This window comes from Pleurodeles waltl, chromosome 7 (assembly GCF_031143425.1).
Source record: "Pleurodeles waltl isolate 20211129_DDA chromosome 7, aPleWal1.hap1.20221129, whole genome shotgun sequence".
Taxonomy (NCBI): Eukaryota; Metazoa; Chordata; class Amphibia; order Caudata; family Salamandridae; genus Pleurodeles; species Pleurodeles waltl.
Window position 1 is genome coordinate 1,478,662,264 of NC_090446.1, and position 24,757 is coordinate 1,478,687,020.

The 24,757-nt window shown below is 46.1% G+C and overlaps 1 protein-coding gene across 1 annotated transcript in view; it reads right to left on the reverse strand.

Moving 5' to 3' along the window:
* The window catches only part of LOC138246542 (uncharacterized), a 126,075-nt gene extending 101,955 nt beyond the window's left edge, over positions 1-24,120 (reverse strand). Inside the window, exons 1-2 of the mRNA XM_069201205.1 lie at positions 24,065-24,120; positions 22,078-22,276 (exon numbers count right to left, since the gene is read on the reverse strand). Of these exons, the coding sequence (XP_069057306.1) occupies positions 22,078-22,276; positions 24,065-24,091 (226 nt within the window). The 5' untranslated portion in view covers positions 24,092-24,120. The remainder of the gene's footprint in view (positions 1-22,077; positions 22,277-24,064) is intronic.
* Positions 24,121-24,757: the final 637 nt, after the last annotated feature.

A 24,757-nucleotide genomic window follows, 5' to 3' on the forward strand; every position in this document is an offset into this window, starting at 1 on the left:
GGAAAAACAGTATACAAAGAAACACATTTCCTTCTGGAGGAATGCACATTTCTCTCTATGGAGAGTAAGACCATTGTCCAACAGTCGTCAAAACGTCGCCCTCAGTCTATTGAGATATTTCTTTGAGTGTGGGATCATGCACCAGAATGGCACCGCTGACATTGATAACCCCCTCCAGGCTTGCCAACACTCCTCTGATCATGATGTGAACCCTCTCAGCCACACTGAACACTCCTAAACTGAGGCATTGTATCTCCTCAAACCCACATGGGGGGAAGACCCTTGTCATTGTTAGTGATTCTGGAGCCAGAATCAGCAGATGCCATCCAGTTTACCTCACTGGCAATGTAGTGTGGAGGAGAGAGAACTTGGTGCACCCTTCAACAGGCGATCAACCAGGTGTGAAGTGCGCTTTCCCAGGCCATGAGGTTTAAACCAGTGCAAAAATGGGGGGCACCTTCTGGGGCACAAAACGGTCTACACTTGTGGGCGGGGTCAGCCACTGAATGCGGCATCCGCCAGAGCACGGGCTCTTCCCATACGGAACACGCCCGCAGCCTAGTAACAGCAGGGTGTAGTGTTGGGGCCTTAGGCCCTCATGCTACTAAAAGAGCTCACGCAGACACAGTGGCATGGTCTGTAGAACTGGCCCTGGGTACGTGCGCCCGGCCCTTTTTATTGCCAGGGTCACCTGACCGGTGACGCCTGTGTTGGGTGGGTGTGGGGTGTATACAGAAGGCCAGCCCTCAGCAGAGTGGCTGGCAAAACACTAGAACGTGTCCAGCAGGACACTACACAGGGCAAGGTGCTTGCCGTAGCTCCGTCAGCCAGGTAATGCAGCTATGCCCTTGTGAGACCACCTGCCGGAGAAGATTGCTGCAGTCTGCTGCAACTAAGCCAGGTGTGAAAGACCCATCTCCCCTGGTGGCAAGGCAGGAGACACTGCATCAGCATGCCCAGCAGCGGCAACCAGCCAGAAAGTAGAGAGCCCAGGCGATGTAGCTGGGAGCAGCTGGACATGCTTACTGGCTGCAGAGCAGCAGATGCATGTAAAATGGGGCCACGGGCGAGGAAAAAAGTGGCATGGGTAGTGGCCCCGGGACTTTTATAAGAGACTCCATGCACGTGACGGCCACAACCGCTTTGGCCACATCACGGGGTTTTTCCGTGGGACACCCCTCCTTGCATTTGCACATTGGGATCGCCTATCTCCCAACATAATAAGGGACACATATAGGAGCAGGCAGAGGAAGTGGAACAGAGAAGTGAGTGCTGAGAGCCTTACTGGCCGAGTGCAAGCTGGTAAATGTATGGAGATGGTAAGGTCGGCCTGGACAGGGTCAGGTCCGAATGGGGGAGGTCTGGGCAGGGGTTCAAACTGCATACAGTGGTTGAAAATGTGAGAATTGGGAGCAGGAAGAAGTAGGTGCAGAGATGGGGAGAATAGGAGGCAGATAAAGTTATGGGACAAGGAGAGAAGAAGGGCAGTGAGAAGTAGGGCCTGGAGAGGTAGAGGCAGGCAAAAGATGAACCAAGTAGAGGTGCAGGCGTAGAAACATGCGGCAAGATGTAAAGTGAAATGTGCGGCATTGCGGTGGTTCGAGATGAGAGGTGCAGCTGGGAGAGGAGCAGGGTGGGAGAGGTGCTGAGAGAGAGGGGTGTGGGTTGGCTGCGGGTTAGCAGGAAGTGCTGCCAGGGAGCAGTGCATGCAGGGAATGGTACAGGCAGGGAGAGGGTCAGGCAGGTAGAGGATTGACAGAAACTGTGCGGTGTGGCAGAGATGCAGGATGGAAGAGTCTGGTCTGGAGGAGCAGGCGGCTGGAAGCGGTGTGGGCATCTTCGGAGAGCAAAATAAACCAGGAATTAGCTGTGGAGGTTTGTGCTGCAAGTGGCAGGTGGGCATAGATAGGTATAGGACGGAAGAGATGCCAACTCGGAGAGTTGTGGCCAAGGAAAGGTATGTGAAATAAGAGCTTTAGAAACAGTGGAGAGGTTCAGAAAGGAGTGCAGTATGACAGATTTGCAGGCAGAAAGAGGCGCAGACAATGACAGGTTTGGGATAGGTGCAGGTTAGAAGAGGCGTGGGCCCGGAAAGATGCGGCCGGACATAGGTGTGTGATGGGTGCAGCTGACCGAGGTATGAGAAGGGAGGAAACATGCAGGAAAGGTACAGCAGAAATGTGAATAATTAATAAGCCGAAATACTCCTCTAGCATTCAAATGTGCCACATATGCACAACATGATAGTTTGAATGAATACAAACCACAATAACATTTCCATATTACTTGAAATACCAAATATGGTGCTATCTCAAACAAACCATTGATAAGTCAGCTTTTTCTGTTTTTTTCCAGAAAGCCAGCATGTCTTGTTATAAAAAACAATGTATATCTAGCTTTTGTTCTTGTGGTAATAACAGAATCAAAATGTGGCAATAGCAGTAATACTTACACAAATTGACAGTTTTTAGTGAATTTCTTACAAACTATGAGCACACACACTTTGTTTTATAAAACAAGTTGTATATCTAGCTTTTTAAAACCACTGTCAAAAAATGTAGTTCATGCTGTCATACTGATATATTATTTGATTTTTCTATAGGACAACAATGGAGAGCAGATAAATGATGTCTACCATTTGTTACACGTTACCATCTAGATGCAAGAAAAGAACACAGAGAGATGAAAGAACAGCACTGCGCAGTGGTCAAGGTCACCTCCAATCTGCCGTCTAACAAAAGGGCTACTTGAGTTCCATCACCAACAGCTAACAGTAATGCAAATAGGCCAAGGTATGCGAAAGCAGTTGGAGCATCCCTGCTTAGGCACTGAATATGAAGTGGAGAGACAAAAATGGTGCCACATTTGTGGAGGAGCTGGAACAGCAGGGGCCGAGAGTATTAAAAGGCAGACCACCATGGGCTTTTCCACCACACAATCAACACTGGATTACACAATATTGACATTGCCCCTCTTTCCAGTGGTTGCTGCATTTGGAATAGATCTATGGCTGGCTAATGACCACCTTCCCCAGACAATAACTCTGGCCCTCTCTCCATCAAGATATGACGAAACAAGTGACAGTCTAGGAACAATTTGCACATTCAACTACAAAAGCATCAAGTGGTCAGATAAATCATTGAACTATTGAAATACCAGCTAAACAGATCCTACAAACACTTTCCACCAGGCAGCTTCATCCGGTAACAGCATGGGCAGCTTTTTCTGCGTCTCTAGAACATGCAAGTTGCATGCAACCTAAAGTTTGTTCTGAACCTTCTTCCGTCAACACAACCAGATTTATAAGGCACTCATTCACAATCCCAAAGGCAAAAAAGAAGCTCAATCAAGCGTTAAGGGTCATTATAGGCAAAGAGGTAACTCAATGTTCAGACAGAGAATCTCTGAGATCTGAGGAGATCCTACAACAACCTTACGGGAAGAAACACAACAACAAGACCTGTGTAGACAGGAAATTAATTGAAGCTAGTGAAAAGGTTAACTCTAAGATTTTGTGGTGCATGGTCAATAGTGTTTCCTGAATTGCTCATCCACCAATAGCCTAAAATGTACCCCAAGCAGGCTGGGTTCTCTATCTAACATCACATTATGGAGGAAAGCAAACGGAGACAGAGTAAATTAACATTGTGGGCTGTAACAAACAATGTAGGGAACACAGCCAACTGAAGTTAACTCCTGCTGCTGCAAAGCAGGATAGCACAGTAATATGCCAAGGGAGGCGTATCAGAGCACCTGGGCCTAAATCGCATTCCTCAAGCCCTGTATAAAAATGACTGTAGGAAGTTGGCTCTGTATATACTATCTCAAAGTGAGAGATAGTGTGCACAGAGTCCAAGGGTTACCCTTAGAGGTTGATAGTGGCACAGTTAGATAATACTAATGCTCTATTTTGTGGTAGTGTGGTCGAGCAGTAGGCTTATCAGAGGGTAGTGTTAAGCATTTGTTGTACACACACAGGCAATAAATGAGAACACACACTTAAAGACTTAACTCCAGGCCAATAGGTTTTTATATAGAAAAATATTATTTTCTTCATTTATTTTAGAACCACAAGATTCAGAATTCAAGTAAGTACATAAATTGTAAGGTACGTGGCATAGGTAAATATGGAACTTTGAATTAAAACAGTAATATACACAGTTTTGGCAAAAATGGCAATAAGCTATTTTAAAAGTGGACACAGCGCAGAAATCAACAGTTCCTGGGGGAGTTAAGTATTGGTTAGTTTTTCAGGTAAGTAAAGCACTTACAAGTTCAGTTTCCATGGCATGGGCAGCCCACCATTGGGGGTTCAAGTCAACCCCACACACCCAGCACCAGCAACACAGGGCCTGTCAGGTGCAGAGGTCAAAGTAGGGCCCAAATAGCAATGGCGCCTATGGAGACCAGGGGTGCTCCGGTTCCAGTCTGCTAGCAGGTAAGTACCTGCGTCCTCAGGGAGCAGACCGGGGGTGGGGGGGTTGGAGAGCACTGGGGGGGGTCACAAACAGGCACACAAAATACACCCTCAGCGGCACAGGGGCGGCCGGGTGCAGTGTGTGAAGTAGGTGTGGGGTTTTAGGTAGAAATCAATGGAGAGATCTGGGGGTCACTCTGGCGATGCAGACAGGGCACAGGGGGGCTTCTCGGGCCAGCTACCGGCTGGGCAAGGATGAGGGCCACCTGTTGGTCACTCCTCCACAGGTAGTTGGTTTCTCTCGGGTCCGGGGGGTGCGGGTGCAGTGCTTCTTCCAGGAGCCGGGTTCCTTTGTTACCGGGCAGTCGCGGTCAGGGGGAGCCTCTGGATTGTCTCTGCAGGAGTTGCTGTGGGGGTAGAGGGAGGTTGTCTTAGGGTGTCCACGTTGTTGGAGTCGCCTGGGGGTCTCCTCTGCAGTGTTGGTTCTTCTGGACACGAGCCGGGGGCTTCGGGTGTAGAGTGTTGGGGACTCACGCTTCTGAAGTGAGGCTGAAGTCCCTTTAAAGATTGTTTCTTTGTTGTTGTTTGGACAGAGCCACTGTCCACGGGAATTTCTTGGTCCTTTGGGTGCAGAGCAGTCCTCTGAATCCTTAGAGGTTGCTGGTCCCGCCGGATGCGTTGCTGTGCAGGTTCTTTGAGTCTGGAGACAGGCCGGTAGGGCTGGGGCCAAGTCAGTTGTCGTCTCCGTCATCTCTGCGGGGCTTTCAGGTCAGCAGTCCTTCTTCTTGTTGTAGGTTGTCAGGAATCTGGTTTCCTGGGTTCAGGGTCACCCCTAAATACTCAATTTAGGGGTGTGTTTAGGTCTGGGGGCAGTAGCCAATGGCTACTATCCTGGAGGGTGGCTACACTCTCTTTGTGCCTCCTCCCAGTGGGGAGGGGGGCACATCCCTAATCCTATTGGGGGGAATCCTCCACAGCAAGATGGAGGATTTCTTAAGGCAGGGGTCACCTCAGCTCAGGTCACCTTAGGGGCTGTCCTTTCTGGAGGGTGACTCCTCCTTGTTTTTCTCATTATCTCCTCCAGACTTGCAGCCAAAAGTGGGGGATGTGTCCGGGGGGCGGGGGGGGGGCAGGCATCTCCACTAGCTGGACTGCCCTGGCGCACTGTAAGACCAGGCTTGAGCCTTTGAGGCTCACCGCCAGGTGTTACAGTTCCTGCAGGGGGAGGTGTGAAGCACCTCCACCCAGTACAGGCTTTGTTCCTGGCCACAGAGTGATAAAGGCACTCACCCCAGGTGGCTAGAAACCCGTCTGGATATTGCAGGCTCGCAGAAACTGGTCAGCCTAGCACTAGTTGTTGGACTGGTATACAGGGGGCATCTCTAAGATGCCCTCTGTATGCATTTCTCAATAAATCCCAAACTGGCGTCAGTGTGGATTTATTGTGCTGAGAAGTTTGATACCAAACTTCCCAGTATTCAGTGTAGCCATTATGGAACTCTGGAGTTCATGTTTGACACACTCCCAGACCATATTTTCTTATGGCTACCCTGCACTTACAATGTCTAAGAATTTGCTTAGACACTGTAGGGGCATTGTGCACCCTGCCTTTATTTTGATAAACCAGTTAGGATTTGTAAAGGGTACTGGAACCTCCACAATATTATGTTGGTCTCTTTGTTAATTGATAAAATGAGTGCAAAAAGCAGAATCCACATCTCTCTCTCCTGGACTACAAGTCTGTGTTTGAGGCAGTTAATTGGAACAACATCCCCTGGACAAAGCTTTACAAGTGGGATATACTGCCTCTGCTAATAGAAGCAATCCAACTTCTTTGTATAAAGACTTGGATTAGAATAAAATTTGGAGTCAGAAATATAATATCAAGGAAAATCCCAACAAAGCAAGGATTAAAGCAGGGTTACGTCCTGGCACCCTACTTGTTCAAGATCTAAATAATGTTGCATCACACTCGCCCCGATTGAACAACTTCAGTGTTTCCAATTTACTTTACGCAGACAATGCAATCCTAGTCAGCCAAACCAGGATTGGTTTACAGAGGCTGATAAATACCTTCTCTTAGCATGTGGAAGCCCACACACTGGAGATCAACTGCACGAAAACAAAAATCATACAATAGTAAGAAATAAGCCAGCACTGCATAAATATGTCCTAAAGCAACAGCCACTCGACACTGTAACAAGCTCTAAGTAGCTCAGAGTTATGATGGATTCAAAAGGAGCATTTGCTGCACAAAAAACTCAATAACTAGAAAGGGTGCTGCATAAATGTAGGGCTGTATCAGTCTTTTCAACACATTAAAAGGCCTGAGCATGTTACCAATTCTGAAGGTGATCACCAAGCTTTTTCCAATTCTAGCATACTGGTCTGAGGCGCTCCGAGGCTGGTACACAAGCACCATAGAACAGGCCGTTTTAAAAACATATAGGCATGTCGTTTCACTGCCAAAATATACATTGGTGGTGCAAATACCCCTTCGGGCATATTTATGAGAGGCTTGCACTGCTGGAGTGTCACTTTTTGTGATGCTCTGGCAGTGCAAGTCTCTCACCCATATCTATGAGGCCGTACAAAGCCAATCTGGGTGGCTTTGAATGGCTTCATAGATATTGGGTAAGGCAAGGCAGCTCAAGTCACTGCCTTGCCTTACTCTGTGCCAGGGAGGCGTTCCATGGACGTTGTGGTGGGTTTTCCCACACAACACCCATGGATTTTGACGCCGCCCCACATTTACAAAATCATGTAAACCTGGGGAAGTACCAAAACCTTATGCATCTGAGGTGCGGCATAAGAAGGAGAAATATTTTTGTTTTTCCTTGTTATTTTCCTCTTACCACATGTGCTGCATTCTGCAGCACGCATGGAAAGAGGAAAACATCTCTCGGGACTGTTTTTGTGCAGGACGGGTGCACCTTTCTGCACAAACATAATCCTGCTGACAACACAGGCACCCTTGTGCCATGATGCAAGTGTGCCTGCATTGTTGCTAGGCTGCCAAAATGGCACCAGCAGAGGGGAAAAGGACAGGAATGCAGCATATTGCATAAATGCAGTGCATACCTGCCCTTTCACTTTGCCATACGGCAGCGCAGAAAGATGACTTTCCGTTTGCAATGGTCCACTCTCGCAAGATGCCTTTACGAAAATCGTTAACTCACTGGTTAGAAAGATGTCTCTGCTTGAAGATATAGCTGTGTTTTTAAAGAGGTTGCTTGCATAGATGACTATTGGCAGTTAGACGATACAAAAATCACAACCATATTTTGCTGTAAATTACTTTATTAGAAGATCTGGTACATGAGACATAGGGCCACATGTAGCAAGCTTTTTGCACTTCGCAAACACCGAATTTCGCTGTTTGCGACGTGCAAAAAGCACATCGCAATGCACAAACCCTGTTTTGCGATTCGGTAACCTGGTTACCGAATCGCAAAAAGGGTTTGTGACTTGTAATTAGGAAGGGGTGTTCCCTTCCTAATTGCAAGTCGCAGTGCAATGTAGGATTGGTTTGTGACCGCAAACGTTTCATTTATCGTTTTTATAATGCATCTTGTTTTCCTTTAAGGAAAACGGGCTGCATTACAAAAAAAAACTGCTTTATTGAAAAGCAGTCACAGACATGGTGGTCTGCTGTCCGCAGCAGGCCACCATCCCTGTGAGGGCCCCGATTGGCAAGGGGGTCGCAAATTGCGACCCACCTCATGATTATTCATGAGGTGGGCATTTGCGACCCCCTTGCGAATCGCAGATGGTGTCAGGGACACCATCCAACATTCGGATTTGCGACTCGCAAATTGTGAGTCACTCTGCCTCGCAATTTGCGAGTTGCAAGTCTGAAAGTTGCTACATGTGGCCCATAGGTCCTATATTACATCACTAAAATCTAATTTTCTGCCACAGGAGAAGACAAGATGCCCTGATGACTGTTGCCTATAAGGGACTGGAAAAGAGGACATAATGCACTTCATCGGTTTTCTTTTTGGAGCGCAGACTGCGCACATGCAGGCAAACTCAAAGGGCCTCATTTATGAGGCCCGTGGTGCAGGGTGGCGCAGCAAGTGCCTTGTAGGGCTGCCCTGCACCACCAGGAAAGGGTAAAAATGTGTTGTATCTACAAGCTGCAGTGCATTCCTGCCCTCTATCCCTGCACTGGCGTACATATTGCTTCCTAGCACCAACGCAGGCACCCTTGCACCATGGTGCAAGGTTGCCTGTATTGTGGGGATGATTGCTTTTGTGCAGGAAGGGGCACCTCCCCGCACAAAAGCAATCACAAGAGGTGTTTTCCTCTTTCTATGCGTGCACAAGAATGCAGCACAGATAGAAAGAGGAAAGAAGGGGGAGAAAAAAAGATATTTCTCCCCATTGCGTCATTTTTGCACCACCCCTGAGGTTGCGTTGGAATCTGGCGCATTCCTAGACTTGTAAATCTTGGAGTGCATCAGATTACTACGGGTTCCATGGGTGTGTGTGGAACACCCTAAGCAACACCCATGGAACGCCAGTTTCACTCAGTCTTATGCGTAAAAAGGGTCCATATTTACAAGGCCATGAAAAGCCATGCAAGGCAGCTTTGCAGGGCCTTGGAAATATGGGCTGACACACTGTGCCACCAAAGTGTACAAAAAATGACGCTCCGGTGGCGCAGTGTGCAGTTAGAGCCTAGTAAATGAGACCCTAAAATGCCTGTTTCAGATCAGAGGATACTTCTCAGCTGTAGGCTTGTGAAGTTTTTAGTAGATGCTGACACAAGTGGGATCCTCATGGCACTGTTCATCACGACAGTCAAACCCTCCTGCTCTGATTGGCATAAAGACAACATTAAACTTTTGTATCATGTTTCCACCCTGGTGCTGTTTCCCAATGGGATTTGCTCCAACTAGGCCAAGACTAAATAGACTATCAACATGTAACTACTGTTCCCTATGTTGCACCTCAACATGTATACGGGATATGATTGTAGATATGATTAATGCACTTGAGAAATTATACTAGGTTTACTTTTGGACATTATTATCGTAGGATTGCCTCCTTTTGCACTTTAGTATGACATGAGTGTGGCACTTTAGATCTGACACCGGATTGCTTCTAGCTATGAAGAGTGCACAAATGACTCCCAGTACAACTGCAACACTATGGGCCTGATTCTAACTTTGGAGGACGGTGTTAAACCGTCCCAAAAGTGGCGGATATACCACCTACCGTATTACGAGTTCCATAGGATATAATGGACTCGTAATACGGTAGGTGGTATATCCGCCACTTTTGGGACGGTTTAACACCGTCCTCCAAAGTTAGAATCAGGCCCTATATGTTTACTCGTGTCTCTACCATTGTTCAGTCTTTCAGAAGGATTTGCATTCATTGTGTTATGCTAAACAGACTATTAAATGTAGCTACTTTCTTTCTATGTCATAGTAGAATAAGTATATGGACTTGATTTAAGGCCTTTTTGCACTAACACTTGTTTGACTGTGTCTATGACCACTTCCTGGATGATCTTTTCTCCAGGTCTATTATGAATATATTGCATGGGTTGTTTGGTATTTTACCTGGTTTTATGAAATGTGAAGCTTTTTGTTAAGGCTTTAATTATCTTAACAATAAATTAATCTGAACCCATGGCTTTGACAGACAGACCATCCAAGCAACTGCAAAGCATGACAAACACATGCACAACCAGGGGCATAGCTAACTCATTAAGATTGGGGGAGTGTGAACTTCTGGTTTTCCAACTTTCACACTGGCACATAATGCTGAAATACATCATACGACAAGTAGGGCGCATGAGAGGAGCTTAAGGTGCACCGCAAAGGGAGACGAATACTAATTGGCAGGGGCACTGAAAGTGTGAGAAAACACAATGAGACATATTTAAGAAAAGTGGTGCTGCACACAGTGCAGCGCCACTGTTCTTGCGCCACTTAGTGCCTCCTTACTGCCACATGGGTGCACCATGGCACAGGTTAGGGGCCAATAGCATCATTTTTTAATGCTATTTATGTACTCTGCAGGAGTAGCGCTAAAAAGGTTGGCGCTACTCCTGCAGAATACATAGGGCCCATTGTAATCAATGGCATGCCCCCTTTTAACGCCTGCTCTGAGCAGGTGTTAAAAGTGACAAAAAAAATGACACAAGGCAATCTGTTAGATTTTGTTGTGTCATTTTTTCGGCCCCCCTAATGGGGGAACACTCCCTTTGCATACATTATGCCTGGCGCAGGCATAATGTAGCGCAAAGGGTTACAAAGTGGTGCAGTGCATGCATTGCACCATTTTGTAAATATGGCGTGGTGTTTTTGGCCTTCTAACGCTACATTAACGTAAAAACTTATGCTAATGTGGCATTAGAATGGCGCTAGGGGCTCTTAAATATGCCCCAATATTTGGTAAAATAACCAACATTTTTTAAGACTTTCAAAGCAAAGAGGGAGAGAGTGTGTGTAAAGATGCCTTGTGAAATCCAACAGACACCTGACCATACCCGATTGAAAGCATCTGTACCCAACTATTTTCCCAAAAATACATTTATTGGGGGCGTGTAGCACCCCAAACTGCCCCGCTCAAAGCTACGCTCCTGTGCACAACACTAGATGATGGGGGTTCACCTAGAGTGCTCCCTCTTACTCTAACCTTATTGTACATCTTTAAAAATAAATATTAAATGAGATCCTCCAAACCTCAAAACCCCAAAATAACAAAGTCCCTCCACCCTGCAATGCTGGATCAAATGATAATGGCATCATGCACAGAATTATGCAAAATATGATTATCCTCTTGAAACAAGGAGACATCACATGTACTATCAAGCTGACAAAAGTACCCAAAAAATATCACCAATTTCACGTGTAAGCAAAACTTGCCACTGACTTATTTCTAAGTAATGAGATGTCTTGCTCAACCTAGATTTTGATTAGCAAAGCCGTGAAACAATTAAAAGTATGATAATTTTTAGTTCTACAAATATCTGAATAGGAAAACTATGGATCAGGGAGCTTGGTAGTTCTGATACAGCATATGTTTGATTCGGTGGGGGTTTCAACTATTCCACATTTTTATGTGAGCTGGTGGTCCTCTGAGTATTAGCCGTCATATGGGCCACAAACCTGGGAACTCATATCTTGGTAGGAACCTGTTAGAAATGGGGTCTTTGGTTGGCAGTCAGGTTACCCCCGGTCCAAGCAAGGACCCTCACTCTAGTCAGGGTAAAGGAGAACCACCGTCAGTTAACCCCCACTCACCTGTGGTAGCTTGGCACGAACAGGCAGGCTTAACTTCAGAAGCAATGTGTGAAGTATTTGTACCAACACACACACAGTAACCTAGTGAACCCACTACAAAATGACACAACACAGGTTTAGAAAAATAGGTAATATTTATCTAAACAAAACAAGACTAAAACGATAAAAATCCGACATACACAAGTAAAGTTATGAATTTTAAAAATAATAAGAGTCTTAATCCCTAGAAAACAGTGAGAATGTGGTTAATGCACAAATGTACCTGGGTAGAATCAAAATAAAGCCTCATGGACGCGAGTGTGTCGAAAAGGGCCGCTGATGCATCGATTTCTCACTCGCAAGCGAGACCATGCGTTGTTCCTCCTCCGGTCAGGTCGGCGTGCGTCGTTTCTTCTCTCCCACAAGAGAGCGATGTGTCGATCCGGACGGGCACCTCGGGTCCAGGCAGGCTTTGCGTTGATTTTCCACGCCCAGCGATGTTGCATCGAAATCTGGTTGCATGGTGTCAAGGAACCGCAGTGCATGGGGTCGTGCATCGTTAATAGCAACCGATGCGGGTGTTGCGTGTCGCTTCTCCAGCCGCGTTGCGTCGATCTCCCAGCCGTGATGCAGACGGAGTATCGATTTTAGCCACGAGGCCTGCGGCTCGGCGTTTATCACCCATGGGGATGGTGATGCGTCAAACGTTTCCCCGCGAGGCAGTCTTTGACTGGATTTCTGTCCTTTCAAGGGCTCAGAGACAGGTTAGGGCACCACTTGGCAGGCAGGACTCTCAGCAGAAAGCCCAAGTGCTGGCAGAGAGAAGTCTTTGTTGTCCCTGAGACTTCAACAACAGGAGGCAAGCGCAGTTCAGGCCCTTGGAGATTCTTCACCAGTGGAAAGTCACACAAACGTCAGTCTTTGTCCTCTCAAGAAGAAGCAGCTACTGCAGGCTAACCCAGCAAAGCACAGTCACAGGCAAAGGGGCAGTGCTCCTCCTCCAGCTTCTCCAGCTCTTCTCCTTGGCAAAGGTTCCTCTTGGTTCCAGAAGTCATATATTCTTTTCTGCCTTTGAAGTAGGCCTTGTCCAGGCCAGGCCCCAGACACACACCAGTGGGTTGGAGACTGCATTGTGTGAGGGCAGGCACAGCCCTTTCAGGTGTAAGTGACCACTCCTCCCCTCCCCTCAGCTCAGATGGCCCATCAGGATATGCAGCCTACACCCCAGCTCCCTTTGTGTCACTGTCTAGAGAAGAGGTGAGAACAGCCCAACTGTCAAACTGATCCAGACAGGGAATCCACAGACAAGCAGAATCACAGAATGGTTTAAGCAAGAAAATGCCTACTTTCTAAAAGTGGCATTTTCAAACACACAATCTAAAAACCATGGGCGAGATGTATCAAAGGGTTTTACCCATTTTGTGTCTATGGAAAAATGTGTTCATACATATGGCCCCATTTAAATTGTGAGTTTAGAGACCCCAAACTCCATGTCTATATACTCCCAAAGGGAATCTGCGCTTTAATAATATTTAAAGGCAGCCTCCATGTTAACCTATGAGAGAGATAGGCCTTGCACCAGTGAAAACCGAATTTGGCAGTATTTCACTGTCAGGACATGTAAAACACATAAGTACATGTCCCACCTTTAACATACACCGCACCCTGCCCATGGGGCTACCTAGGGCCTACCTTAGCTCAGGGGTGCCTTACATGTATAAAAAGGGAAGGTTTAGGCCTGGCAAGTGGCTACACTTGCCAAGTCGAACAGGCAGTTTAAAACTGCACACACAGACACTGCAGTGGCAGGCCTGAGCCATGTTTACTGGGCTACTAACGTGGGTGGCACATCCAGTGCTACAGGCCCACTAGTAGCATTTGATTCACAGGCCCTGGGCACCTCTAGTGCACTTTACTAGGGCCTACTAGTAAATCAAATAAGCCAATCATGGATAAGCCAATGCACACATACGATTTATACAGGGAACACTTAACACTTTCGCACTGGTCAGCAGTGGTAAAGTGTCCAGAGCAAACAAGAACAGCAAAAACAGAGTCCAGCACACAGAAGCAACCTGGGAAGGAGAGGCAAAAAGTGAAGGGAGACCTTGCCAATGATGCCAAGTCTAACATAACCTTAAATTGACTCTCTCTACAGGACATAATTAGAAAACCTAGATCATTTAACTGCTTGAAGCAGATAATGTATCAGTAAGATCTAAAGGCTATCTGTAAACAGCTCAATGTTGAGAAAACCAGGGTTTCATTGTGTATTGGCAGACATACCAGTAAGTCTAGGATTGATTTCTTTTTGGTCTCTTTCTACCTTAAGGTCTCCAGGGCTGCTATAAATCCTATGATGCGTTACATTCACTACCCAATGCTTATACTGCTGGAGTCCTTGAGGTCAGTCTCACTTTTTTTGCAGTACAGAAGCACAGAGTGCTGAACTTTTCAAACACTCACCCTAAGTCACAGATCTGGATTTAAGCCGTCGTTCTTTTGTTCAACATGCCACCCCACTTTGGACCTAGCCATATGCAAATCAGTCTTGTCCTTGTTTCCCATGGGAACAGTCCAGCCCAAACTGCCAGGCCAGATCCTCCCTTGAACGGAAACAAGCATCCTGTGACTGGTTTCGGGGTATCAACCCTCATCAGCCAGGCTAGCTTGAATCCAGTGGCACGTTGAGCAAAGGGCCACTTCTGGGCATACCCTGGCCACTTAGGGCAACTTTAGCAAAACAAAAGGGTGATGAACGGAATGCTGAAGCTTTTCAAACACTCCCCGCCTGTCACAGATCTGGGTTTAATCCATTGTTCTTTTGCTCACCATGCCCCCTCCAGTTTGGATCTAGCCATATGCAAATCAGTCTTGACCCTGTTCCCCATGGGAACAGTCCAGCCCGAACTGCCAAGCCAGATCCTCCTTTGACCGGAAACAAGCATCCTGTGACTGGTTTTGGGGTATCACCCTTCATCCAGGCTAACTTGAATCCAGTGGCACAGTGAGCACGGGACCCACCTCACTTTTTTTGCATACAGGATGTATTGTTCAGTCATTCTTAGCTAACTCAGGACCCGATTCACAAAGAGACTTACGCCTCATAAAATGATGTGGCAGAATTTTCTCACTCGGGGTGGAATCTCTGTGCTGAGCACTCCAGTGAGGAGATTCTGCCCGGAGTACAGCAACTCCTCACTTTCAACTTTACGAGTCTTAAGTCCCTTTGTGAATCGGGCACCATAAGATTAAAGAGACACTGCATGAGGAGATTCATGTTTTTTCAAGTCAATTTATAGGAAGGAGTTTACCTCTGCAAAAAGCAGCACTGTCAAAGCGAAGAATATGAAAAGTATTTAATTTATGCAGATGTGCTCGAAATAAAATGAATGCTCGATTTAAAATTAAATTGGAACACTGCATGAGAAGATTAATGGATTTTTCAAAGCATTTCTTAGAGCAGAGGCTAGTTCTTCAAAACGTGGTATTGTAAAACAAAAGAATGTGAACAAGAATTTAATTTATGCAGAAGTGTGCGAAATACAATCAAGGTTGTAGAATCAATTTTATTTATTTTTGAATTCACCAAAAATGGAAGATAGAATTATTGTCCCTTTACTTAGAAGACGAAAATCCAGTGGAGTGTGGTATCCCCAAAAAATCAGGAACTTTACATTTTGAAATATAAGCCCTAGCAAATGCAGATGCAGAAGCAGCTTAAAGTTTGAAGCTATCTCCCTGTTTCTATTGACAGCTGGACACGTTTGAATAAGAAGATGGTGTGCTTCCTAGACGTTTTTTCTATTTCAAAGTATGCCATGTATTTTGAATACAGTTTTTATGGGAAATTAATTGCTTTTCAGGTCTATCTGGGAGGGGAAAATGGTCTGAATTAGCTACAGGAACTCACTAAAGCTTTAAAGCATTACTGAATCCAGGCTTCAAGAATTAATATTTTTCTGCTGTCCTTTCGTAGGTATGGAGACTTATGCTTCCTTTTTCTGACAATGTTTTGATAATTCTCCATAGGAAAACATGAATCTCAGCCATAATTCAATTCAATCCTTTTACATTTCAATTTCAATATTTCTTTTTTTTATGACATGATTATGTGTTTTTGCAGGAATTGGAATATGAGCCACCATGCCCAACACATGCATTCATGGCAGAGGAACAGTCCTCTTTGGAAAAATCCAGATATTTTACAATTTTGCTCTAAGATTTGTAAAGCGATGAAAACCATCAACACATTAGATAATACCCTAATAATACAGATGGAGTAAGAAAGAAGGGGTATTTCCCTTTTACGTGCAGTAGAAGAATGTATATAAAATTATTCACAGCCAGAAGAATCCCATTCTTTGGGCTGTGTAGATTTTATTTCACACTTGTTCAGCTGCAGTTGTTCCAATATAAGTCCTGACCATTCTCCTAGATGTGATGGTATGACTGCCACTTGGGGGCACATGTTCTTAGAATGCCCACCAGTGAGGATTTTTTGGCTGTGATTGATCAGTTCATCTTCACCAAACTGCGAGAAACTACAAGTCAGGGTGAGAGGAGAAGTTTTGGAAGGCAAACAATCAGTCCTCAACTTGCATTCAGAGGAAATTTACTATACACATTTGGGAGTGACAAAAAATGGGAGAGGTTAGTTAAGTAGAGCGATGCACACTAATTATATAGATTTTTGATGTTTTTATTGTGATGTCTCTTGTCATTTATATGCTCTTCAGGATTTATTGTTATATGCTTCAAAGTTAACAAATTTAGATCACCTTGAGTAGTGTTTGGTGAGGCCAAAAGGAGGTTCCTTATGTGTTGGGTTATCTTTGAACTAAGTTAGGCTAGACCTGTATCACGATTGACCTGGATTAGGAGGGGGATCAATCCAATCAGTCTTGTGTTGGTGTTGTGTTAGTTTGGGTATGCATCAGATGCTCATTCATTAAGCGGGTGGAACTTAATGGAAAAAGAGTGGGTTTGTAGATCATGTTGGACTGGAACTAGCAATTTTTCTTCTTTGGTGAATTATTAATAGTGTGTGAAAGGTGCTGAAAGTCCACCTGGGAGTGATCCACCTCCTTATTGCCTCTTGAGCATCATCCTAGTCGAGAAGGCACATAGCTCTCTCTTGCACAAATTCATAATGTTAAAAAAAAAATCCACGTTTCACTTTTGAAATCATGCCTTTTAAAGCTAAAATAATTCATTGAGACAACAAGGCTCCTCCTTTTTCACAACCACCATCACATTGTGTTTCCCTCACGCTCATTGCGCCTTAGAGCTTTCTCATGGGAAAAAGGGTATTGAGTATTAGGTTTTTCTCCACTAATAACTGCAAAATGGTTATTTCTGACATTGGCTGTGAGATGCACGGCGTTAAGCCAAATCCCAATGATGCTAGCTCGGACCCCAATCCTTCAGAGCTCAATAAACTGAGAATCACTAAACTAAGTATTAGTAACACCTGTAATTCACAGTGTTTACAAATGGCAGAAGAGACTGTATGATACATTAGTGGGAAGTAATAAAAACAAATAAAACAACGTTACTTAACTTAAAACATTTTATATGACTGTGCAAGGGTACAAAAATCGTGGTTACAAGTCACTGGCTATGTCAGGGGCAGGTCTTCAGTTCACAGATATGCAGTTCAGTATTCATCTTACATTTTTCTGGGTGAATTAAATTTTCATATCCAGGGATAATTGCACTAGTGATAGGAGTAAAAGCGGGCAAAAGAGGAGAAATTTTGTGAGCTCTCCTAAGCCTAATAGGAGACGTCTGGGTCAGATAAAGGGTGGAGGAGGGATTCGAGCTTCAGCAGTGATGGTCTGTGATCCAAGCCGCTTGTGGTGACGAGAGGCGGGGAAGGAAGGATAAAATGTAGAAAGCAAATAAGGGCATGTTGGACCTGGCCCTTGTGGCAGGTTCATCCCCTGACGTTTTGCCTCCTTCCTCCTATTTTTTATGACCTCTCGCTGTTGGCTCTAGGACTCTGAGCACTTTATCACTGCTGAACAGTGCTAAAGTGCAGGTGCTCTCCCTTCTAAAGTTGGTATGATTGGCTTATGCCTAGTTGGCATATTTAATTTACCTATAAGACCCTTGTACAGTGATATCTCTATGCTCAGGTCCTGTAAATTAAATGCTACTAGTGGGCCTGCAGCGCTGCTTGTGCCTCCCACTGAAGTAGCCTTTCAAACCTGTCTCATGCTAGCGCAGGGCCTGTGTGTGTTTTCTGCCACAGGGACCTGGCATCTAAATTTACTTGCCAGGCCCAGAACTCCCCTTTTACTACATGTAAGTCACCCCTAACGTAGGCCCTAGCTAGCCCTATGGGCAGGGTGCTATGTCTGTAGAAGGCAGGACATGTGCCTGGTTGCGTGGCCTGTCCTGGTAGTGACAAACAGCCTAACTTGGTGTCTCACTGCTGTCAGTGCTGCCTTCTCATAGGATTGCATCAGAAATGCCCTGCCCTATGTGTAAGGGGTATTGTCTGATTTATGAGTGGTAGCATAGGCATGTTTGGTCTGGTTGTAATGGTGATGAGAAATGCTGCTTACTGGTGTAAGTGGATTTTTTATTACTATTACAGAAATGCCTCTTCTAGAAAGTGAGCATTTCTCTGTGCTTATGACTCTGGTGTTTTGCAGCTTTACTGCAATCCACGTCTGGGCAGGGTGACAGTTGGGCTTTGTGCATACTTTTCAGACAGCCTGTACACAGGGAGGGTGGAGGTGTCACAGAGGTGCCTCTCCATGCTGAATAGTCTTCCTGAGCTGAGAGGAGGGAGAGGCGCGGCACACCTGCATTTGTAAAGGTCTCACACAATAGGGTCGTTTACCCCCAACTGATGTTTGGAGCCTGTGCTTGGAGGAGAGAGGGGGTGCTCCCAGAACCAGTTGTAACTGGTTGGAACCTCCTCTCCCCTTCCTTTGTGGACACACTGTAGAACTGAGTATAAGTACAGGGGAATTTTTCCCACAATTTGGGGACTCACAAGGAACTGCCATGAACTGCTGCTGCTGTGCTGACCTGTGACCTGCTTGGCCACCTAGAGGAACTGCCACTTGCCTGCACCCACCTTGTGCTGGCCTGCTGCTGGGCCCTTGCGTCCTGTGCTTCCTTTGTCCTGTTGTCCCCCAGGGGCAGGGTGCTGTGGCCCCTGACCCCTGTAACTGTCTGCAAAGCGCCTGGAGAGTGCTTCGATTTGGACTGCAACAGAGCGTTGGAAGCGCTTTAATTTTCTGCCGCCGTGCGCTGTCTCAGCGCTCGCCAGGATTGCCGTGAGGATTTCACCGCTGGAACCCAGGCTCGTTAATCCTGCCCCTGCGCTCATAAGCGCGTCACTGATTTCAAAAACACCGCCGCAGCCCGGGCGGACTGCCTGTGTCGAGCGCGAGTGAAACGCTGACCCTGGGACCCCAGGGGCACCAACGATTGCAGAAAAGGAGCGAGCGCGCTCCTATCGTGCCCCTGGGGCTAAGCGCGCTCTACGGAGTGCCTTCGGGGCGCAGGCAGGAACCTAATCTGGTGCCTGCCCTCTATTGCGGCCCGGCAGGCTCCGAGCTGCTGAGGAAGGAGACGAGCGGGGAAGGAAGCCTCATCGGAGGCTCCCCGCCCCACCGGGCCCCTTTGTGTCTGTGTGGACGGGCAGGAGGAAAGGAAGCCTCATCAGAGGCTCCCCCTTCCCCAACGAAGCCCTGATATTTCCCTGAGAGAGCGCGGATGGGACGGAAGCCTCGCCGGACGCCCCCACGCCGCAGGTCTTCCTTGGGGGCCCCCGCGAGAGTCAGGTGAGGCCCCCCCATCGGCAGCCCCAATTGCTGTTTCTTGGTTTTGGGCCCTACCTCATTGGAGGGCCAGTTGAGGCCAGAGATCGTAGGCCCCAGGAGGGGCCCGTTATTAAACCGGAGGGGGTGTGTGGTGCCCCACTCCACCCCCAATCGTGGTGCTGGCTTTGGCCCCCCCTCTGGAGGGCCAGTTGAGGCCCGGGGGGCCCTCTGAGATCGCGGGCCCCAGGAGGGGCACGATATTAAGGAAACAGATGGGGGGGTGTGCCGCCCCCCTGACATAAACAGCCCCTGTTTTTGCGCACAGGAGCGCCCGGGCCCCCTTTTGTTCTCCTCGTGGCACTGGAAGTGCCGTTCATCATAAAAACAGGTACTTTCTTTGGACTTATCATCCTCAAATGTTCCTAGTATGAACATGAGGGATTTATAGGTTAACCTGTGCAGTTTTATGATGTTTCCTATATGTTTGCTAATGTTCCTTTTATGGGCATAACATGCTAATATGTTTTCTTGACTTGCCATATGTTTTATAATGTTCCTGATATGGGCGTTTATGATATCTCTATGACAAGTGCATTTGTGTAGTAATGTGATTCCTGACTACTGCTTATGTTGCAGAATACTAAGTAACCTGTGTGTTATATGTGACTACTGCTAGTTCTGCAGAGTAACTAACGTGTAACGTTCTGACAACTGCTAAGGTAGCAGGGTATTACTGACATGTCGTGTTTGGTCTGATAATTGCGTTGTGTACAATACAGTATATTTTCATATAACTTGGTGTTGTGTTTCCTTTGTGGTGGGGATAGTGCGTCACATGTGTTGTGTGTGTTGTGCAAACGCTTTACACATTGCCTCTGGGATAGGCCTGACTGCTCGTGCCAAGCTACCAAGGGGTTATCTTGGAAGTGTAACTCCCTTGCCCTGACTAGAGTGGGTGGGTTCTGCCTGGCTTAGGTGCATACCCTAGCCAACCAGAAACCCCATTTCTAACAGGGCACATGTGTTAAAGTTCAGGATTTATCAAGGGCCCATGAAGCACAGAAGGAAATTTTGAAGAGAAGTTTGTTGCAGTAATCCATTTTCTTGAGCACAGAGTGCTAATGAGGGCTTGGAGTAAATGGAAGGGAAAGTTAGAGAAGATTTAGCAGATGTTCAACAGCTGGTGGCGGTGACAGATGAGGTGAGTCAAGGGCGATATGGGTGTTACAGGATATGGTTGCTGTGGGAAAGGATAATGATAGCCGGTGGTGAGAGATATACAATGGTTGCAATGGACGAGTCTAAAGCAAAATCAATGGCCTCAGTCTTTACTGGGCTAACGGTGAGACAGTTGGTAGCTATTTGGCTCTAACATGCCTTGGATCTCATGAGTCTTCACACTTACATACCTGGAGCAATAATTGGCAGGGAGAACAGCTGAATATAATGAAAGTCTTAAAGGGTACTGATGAAGAAAAACTTTTGAGTGGTGTCAGCAGAGCGGTGGCAGGTGAAGTCAAAGGAGGGCAGAATGCTCTTTGAGAGGGAAAAGGGGAAGGATAAGTTGGGCTCAACCTAGATGAGCAAATCTTACTTGGAGCCTGGGTTTAGCCACTATAATATACTATTTAGGCTGACACTCAGCTAGTAGAAAGCCTTCAAATCTGTTACTAAGGCTACTGACTTTCCTGCCATAAATCTACTAAGCAGTTTTACGCACATTGCGCACTGCTGACTTGACCACATTATGGCACTTGAATGAATGCAGTCCTGGTGAAGAGGGCCCCATGTAAACTATATTTCACAATCCACTGTAAAGTAAGGATATCTGAGGGCGGAGGCTGTGACTCGTCCTGTCAGCGATGAAAGAACATAGGTAGTGTTGTGACAGAAGGTTCATGATGTAATGCAAACAGGGGCGGACCATACATGAGAGCGGCGGAGCATCGCCCAGCTACAAAAATGGACCAGAACTGAAAAATAAAATGCTAATAAACTTTCTTTATTACCATTTTATTTTTCAGTATCCCATCCTGAACCGGGTGTCAGGACGGGGCAGGGCAATAGCTGCTGAGTGACAGCAGCAGGGAGCAGTGGACTTGTTTAATGTGCGCATGTCCCGTTGGCTGGCCGTCTTGCGACGGCCAGCCTGACATGCGTACTTTAAACATCTCTAACTCAGCTGTCTTAAAACACCTGGGTTAGGGAAGGCACAAGCCTCCAGCGCTCTGGTGAGCGCTGAGAGAGCCCGCTCCCACCAATCCTGACGCTGGTTTCATTCTGGTTACCTGCATGAAACCAGCGTCAGGATTTGGTTGCGCTGTTTCCTGTTCCCCGCGCCACGTTGAAGCCACGACAAAAGGAGGATGCCGTAAGGAGAGAGAGACCCGCCGCAGTCAGGTAAGTGCCTTTTCTTTTTTTTTTTAAATAAACATTATTGTATCCCTCCACCATCCCCCCCCCACAGTGAATAGAAACCAGCCGCCACTGAATGCAAACAATTTATCCAAATCGATTGAGTCCATTGTAACGTAAACTTTCCTGGTGCAAGCTGTGCAATATGCAATGTGAGTGAATGGCATGGCCTTGGTGCCTTGCCACTGGGCCAGCCTGCAAACTGTTAACAAGTACTTACCCGCAGACTTTATGAAGAAGTAGCAGCCACTTGGGTTACAGGTCCGCATGAGCCCCGCATTGGCTCTAAGGTCTGTAACTATCAGCCAATGATCCAGAATGGCAGCGACAAAGAACAAGGGCATGGAGGCGACATTGAGGGTCAGCACCACCCACTTCAGGCGGCAGAGGAGTTTTGAGGGTGGAGGCTGTGATTCATCCTGTGAGCAATGAAGAAACACAGGTAATGTTGTTACAGAAAGTACTCTTAATACCCTACACCAAAACCCTGTGGGTCACAGTGGGTTCAGCCAATGTGGCATTGTTTCTAGCCAGGCCAGGTGTGCTATGAAGCTGGGACCTTTGTAGAGACCCTGAGCTCATCACCTCTTCCCCAGAGCCACTAGGCTTGCACTCCCGCCAGGTTCTGCGCTTACCGCCCCCTACCTCAATAGTGGATTTAGTGATGTCATTGATTATGTCATGTCTTGTAATAGCTGATATCACCAGTGGTGCCATAGGCCACCATACCTCATGAATTTCAGAAGAGATTATGCATTATATCTTACCTGTAATATACCTTCGATTCAGTTTATGCTAGGGGGATGTCTTTGTTTGGACAGATGTTAAATATCTAAACAAAAAACAGACCTTCCCTCTAACCAAGCTTTTTTCATTACGTATATTTTGTATAACATACTTTGAGTGTTAGTAAAGTATATTGTTGTTGCATGGTGTTTGTGTTGTAGATTCTTGAGATATTGTTTTATTGTGCTGTTTGTTGTGCCGTGTTGTGTGGTACAGTTTGTGTTGTGCTGCCTTAATATGCTGAAGGGGAGTCAGGTTTTGTAACTGTATTGTATTCTTGTATTGTCCACTGTGGTGTTGTTGCTAATTGTTCTGTTATTGTACTGTTTTATTTACTACAGTGTTGTTTATCTGTTGTAGTTTTGATCGGTTACTATCATTATAGAAGCTGATTTACCACCCCAAGAGAAAACCATGTCAAAGCTCTGAGTGGATGCCGAGGGGGGGTGAAGATAGGAAAGAAATCAAACACAGTGAGGGAGAAGATCAATTATGCAACTGACAAAGACTAAAGGGAGAGTGTCAAACAGAGAGTGCGTGCAGTAGAAAAGGAGAAGAAGGAGGCCAAAATATAGGACGGACAAAAGTGAAAATAATAATGGAGGAGGGAGATGAAAGTAAACATGGTACAAAGAAGGAAGGAGATTAGAGTAAAGATGATAGAAACCAGGGAAGGGGGGTGGAAATAAAAAAATAGCATAGAAAGCATAGAAGCAAATGAAAATAAGTATGGAGATATGATTAAAGCACGGAAGGAAACTTGGAAATAAATGGAAGTAGAGATGTGCCTAAGTAAATATGTGAGGTAGGAAGGACAGACGCAAGGTAAGAAGGTACAATGGAGAGAAGGAAGGAACGATGGTAAAAAGGAGGGATGGAAAGAAAGATTAAAGAGAGGAAGAAAATAAAACAAGTGCTAAATAAAATATGAGTGAAATTAAAATTTAAATAAAAAATGACACCATAAAATGGAAAATATGATGGCGAGAGAAAGAAGGGGCAATGAAAAACAACGATGGTGTAAATTATGGAAAAGGAAGAAAAAGAAAGGAAGAAAAGAAAAGAAAGAGAGAAAATGAAGAATGATAAAGAACCTAGATGGGAAGAGGAATATGGACGTGGAAATGAAAGTAAAATAGAAAAAAGCTGAAGAAAAGAGAAAATGAAAAGTGATCACGAGGAGTAACAAAAAAGAATCAAAACATATCAAAATACATTCAAAAGAAAGGTGAAAAGAAGATTACAAAAAGGAAGAATGAAAGAACAAGAAAAACGTGCAAAAACTTTAGAAGACGACGAGAACGTGGAGAATGAAGGAATGCCTGAAAACAGGAGGATGAAAATGAAGGTTGAATGGAGAAAGGCTTCAGATCCGCAGGCTCTGTACTGAGGTCTTGCAATAAACACAAACTCTGCCTCACCGTCTGCCCTTCTGCGTCCCCCTGCATTGTTCGTGGGTGTTCTCCTCTGGGGTCAGACCGCTTACTCCCTCTCTTTAGCGCGAATTGGATATTTTCTGCCTGGGGGAGCTGATGGGGAAGTTGCATAAAATCCTGCACTTGGCGGAAGTGCAACCCACAGGGAAGTGAAGAAATAAAAGACTGGGGTTTCCGGAGTACTGGGGTGATTGACTGTGGTTAAAGAGGGTCCCTTCCCAATGCAACCATCCAGCCCTTCATGTAGTGTTTCACTGCAGAGGTCAGATAGGTGCACGGCCTGAGGCACAGGGGCCTTGGTGTGTACATTTTTGAGAAAGGAAATCACCCTCACAAACACTCTTAGATAAAAGATTCTTGCTACCAAATCCTGGGCGAGCAATGATTGCTGAAAACGCCACCAATTCTGCCATATTTGTATGGTTTAGTTCAAATCATTTCCTCATCGTCTTTGTGAAAGCGGTGTCTGTCCTGGAGGTGGGCGAGCCACTGAAAGCTCGAGCCAGGCGCGAGCCTGAAGCCTGGCTCTGGGTCAGCTTGAGGTCCTGTTGGAAACTCGAGCCGCTGACGACCCGAGGTTTCATGTGCCCTCTGCCTCCCTGATTCTACCAGCCAGTGCTGCCGGCTGTGGCACTCGGGAACCAGGGGCCATATGTACGAAAGCTTTTTCCCATAGGC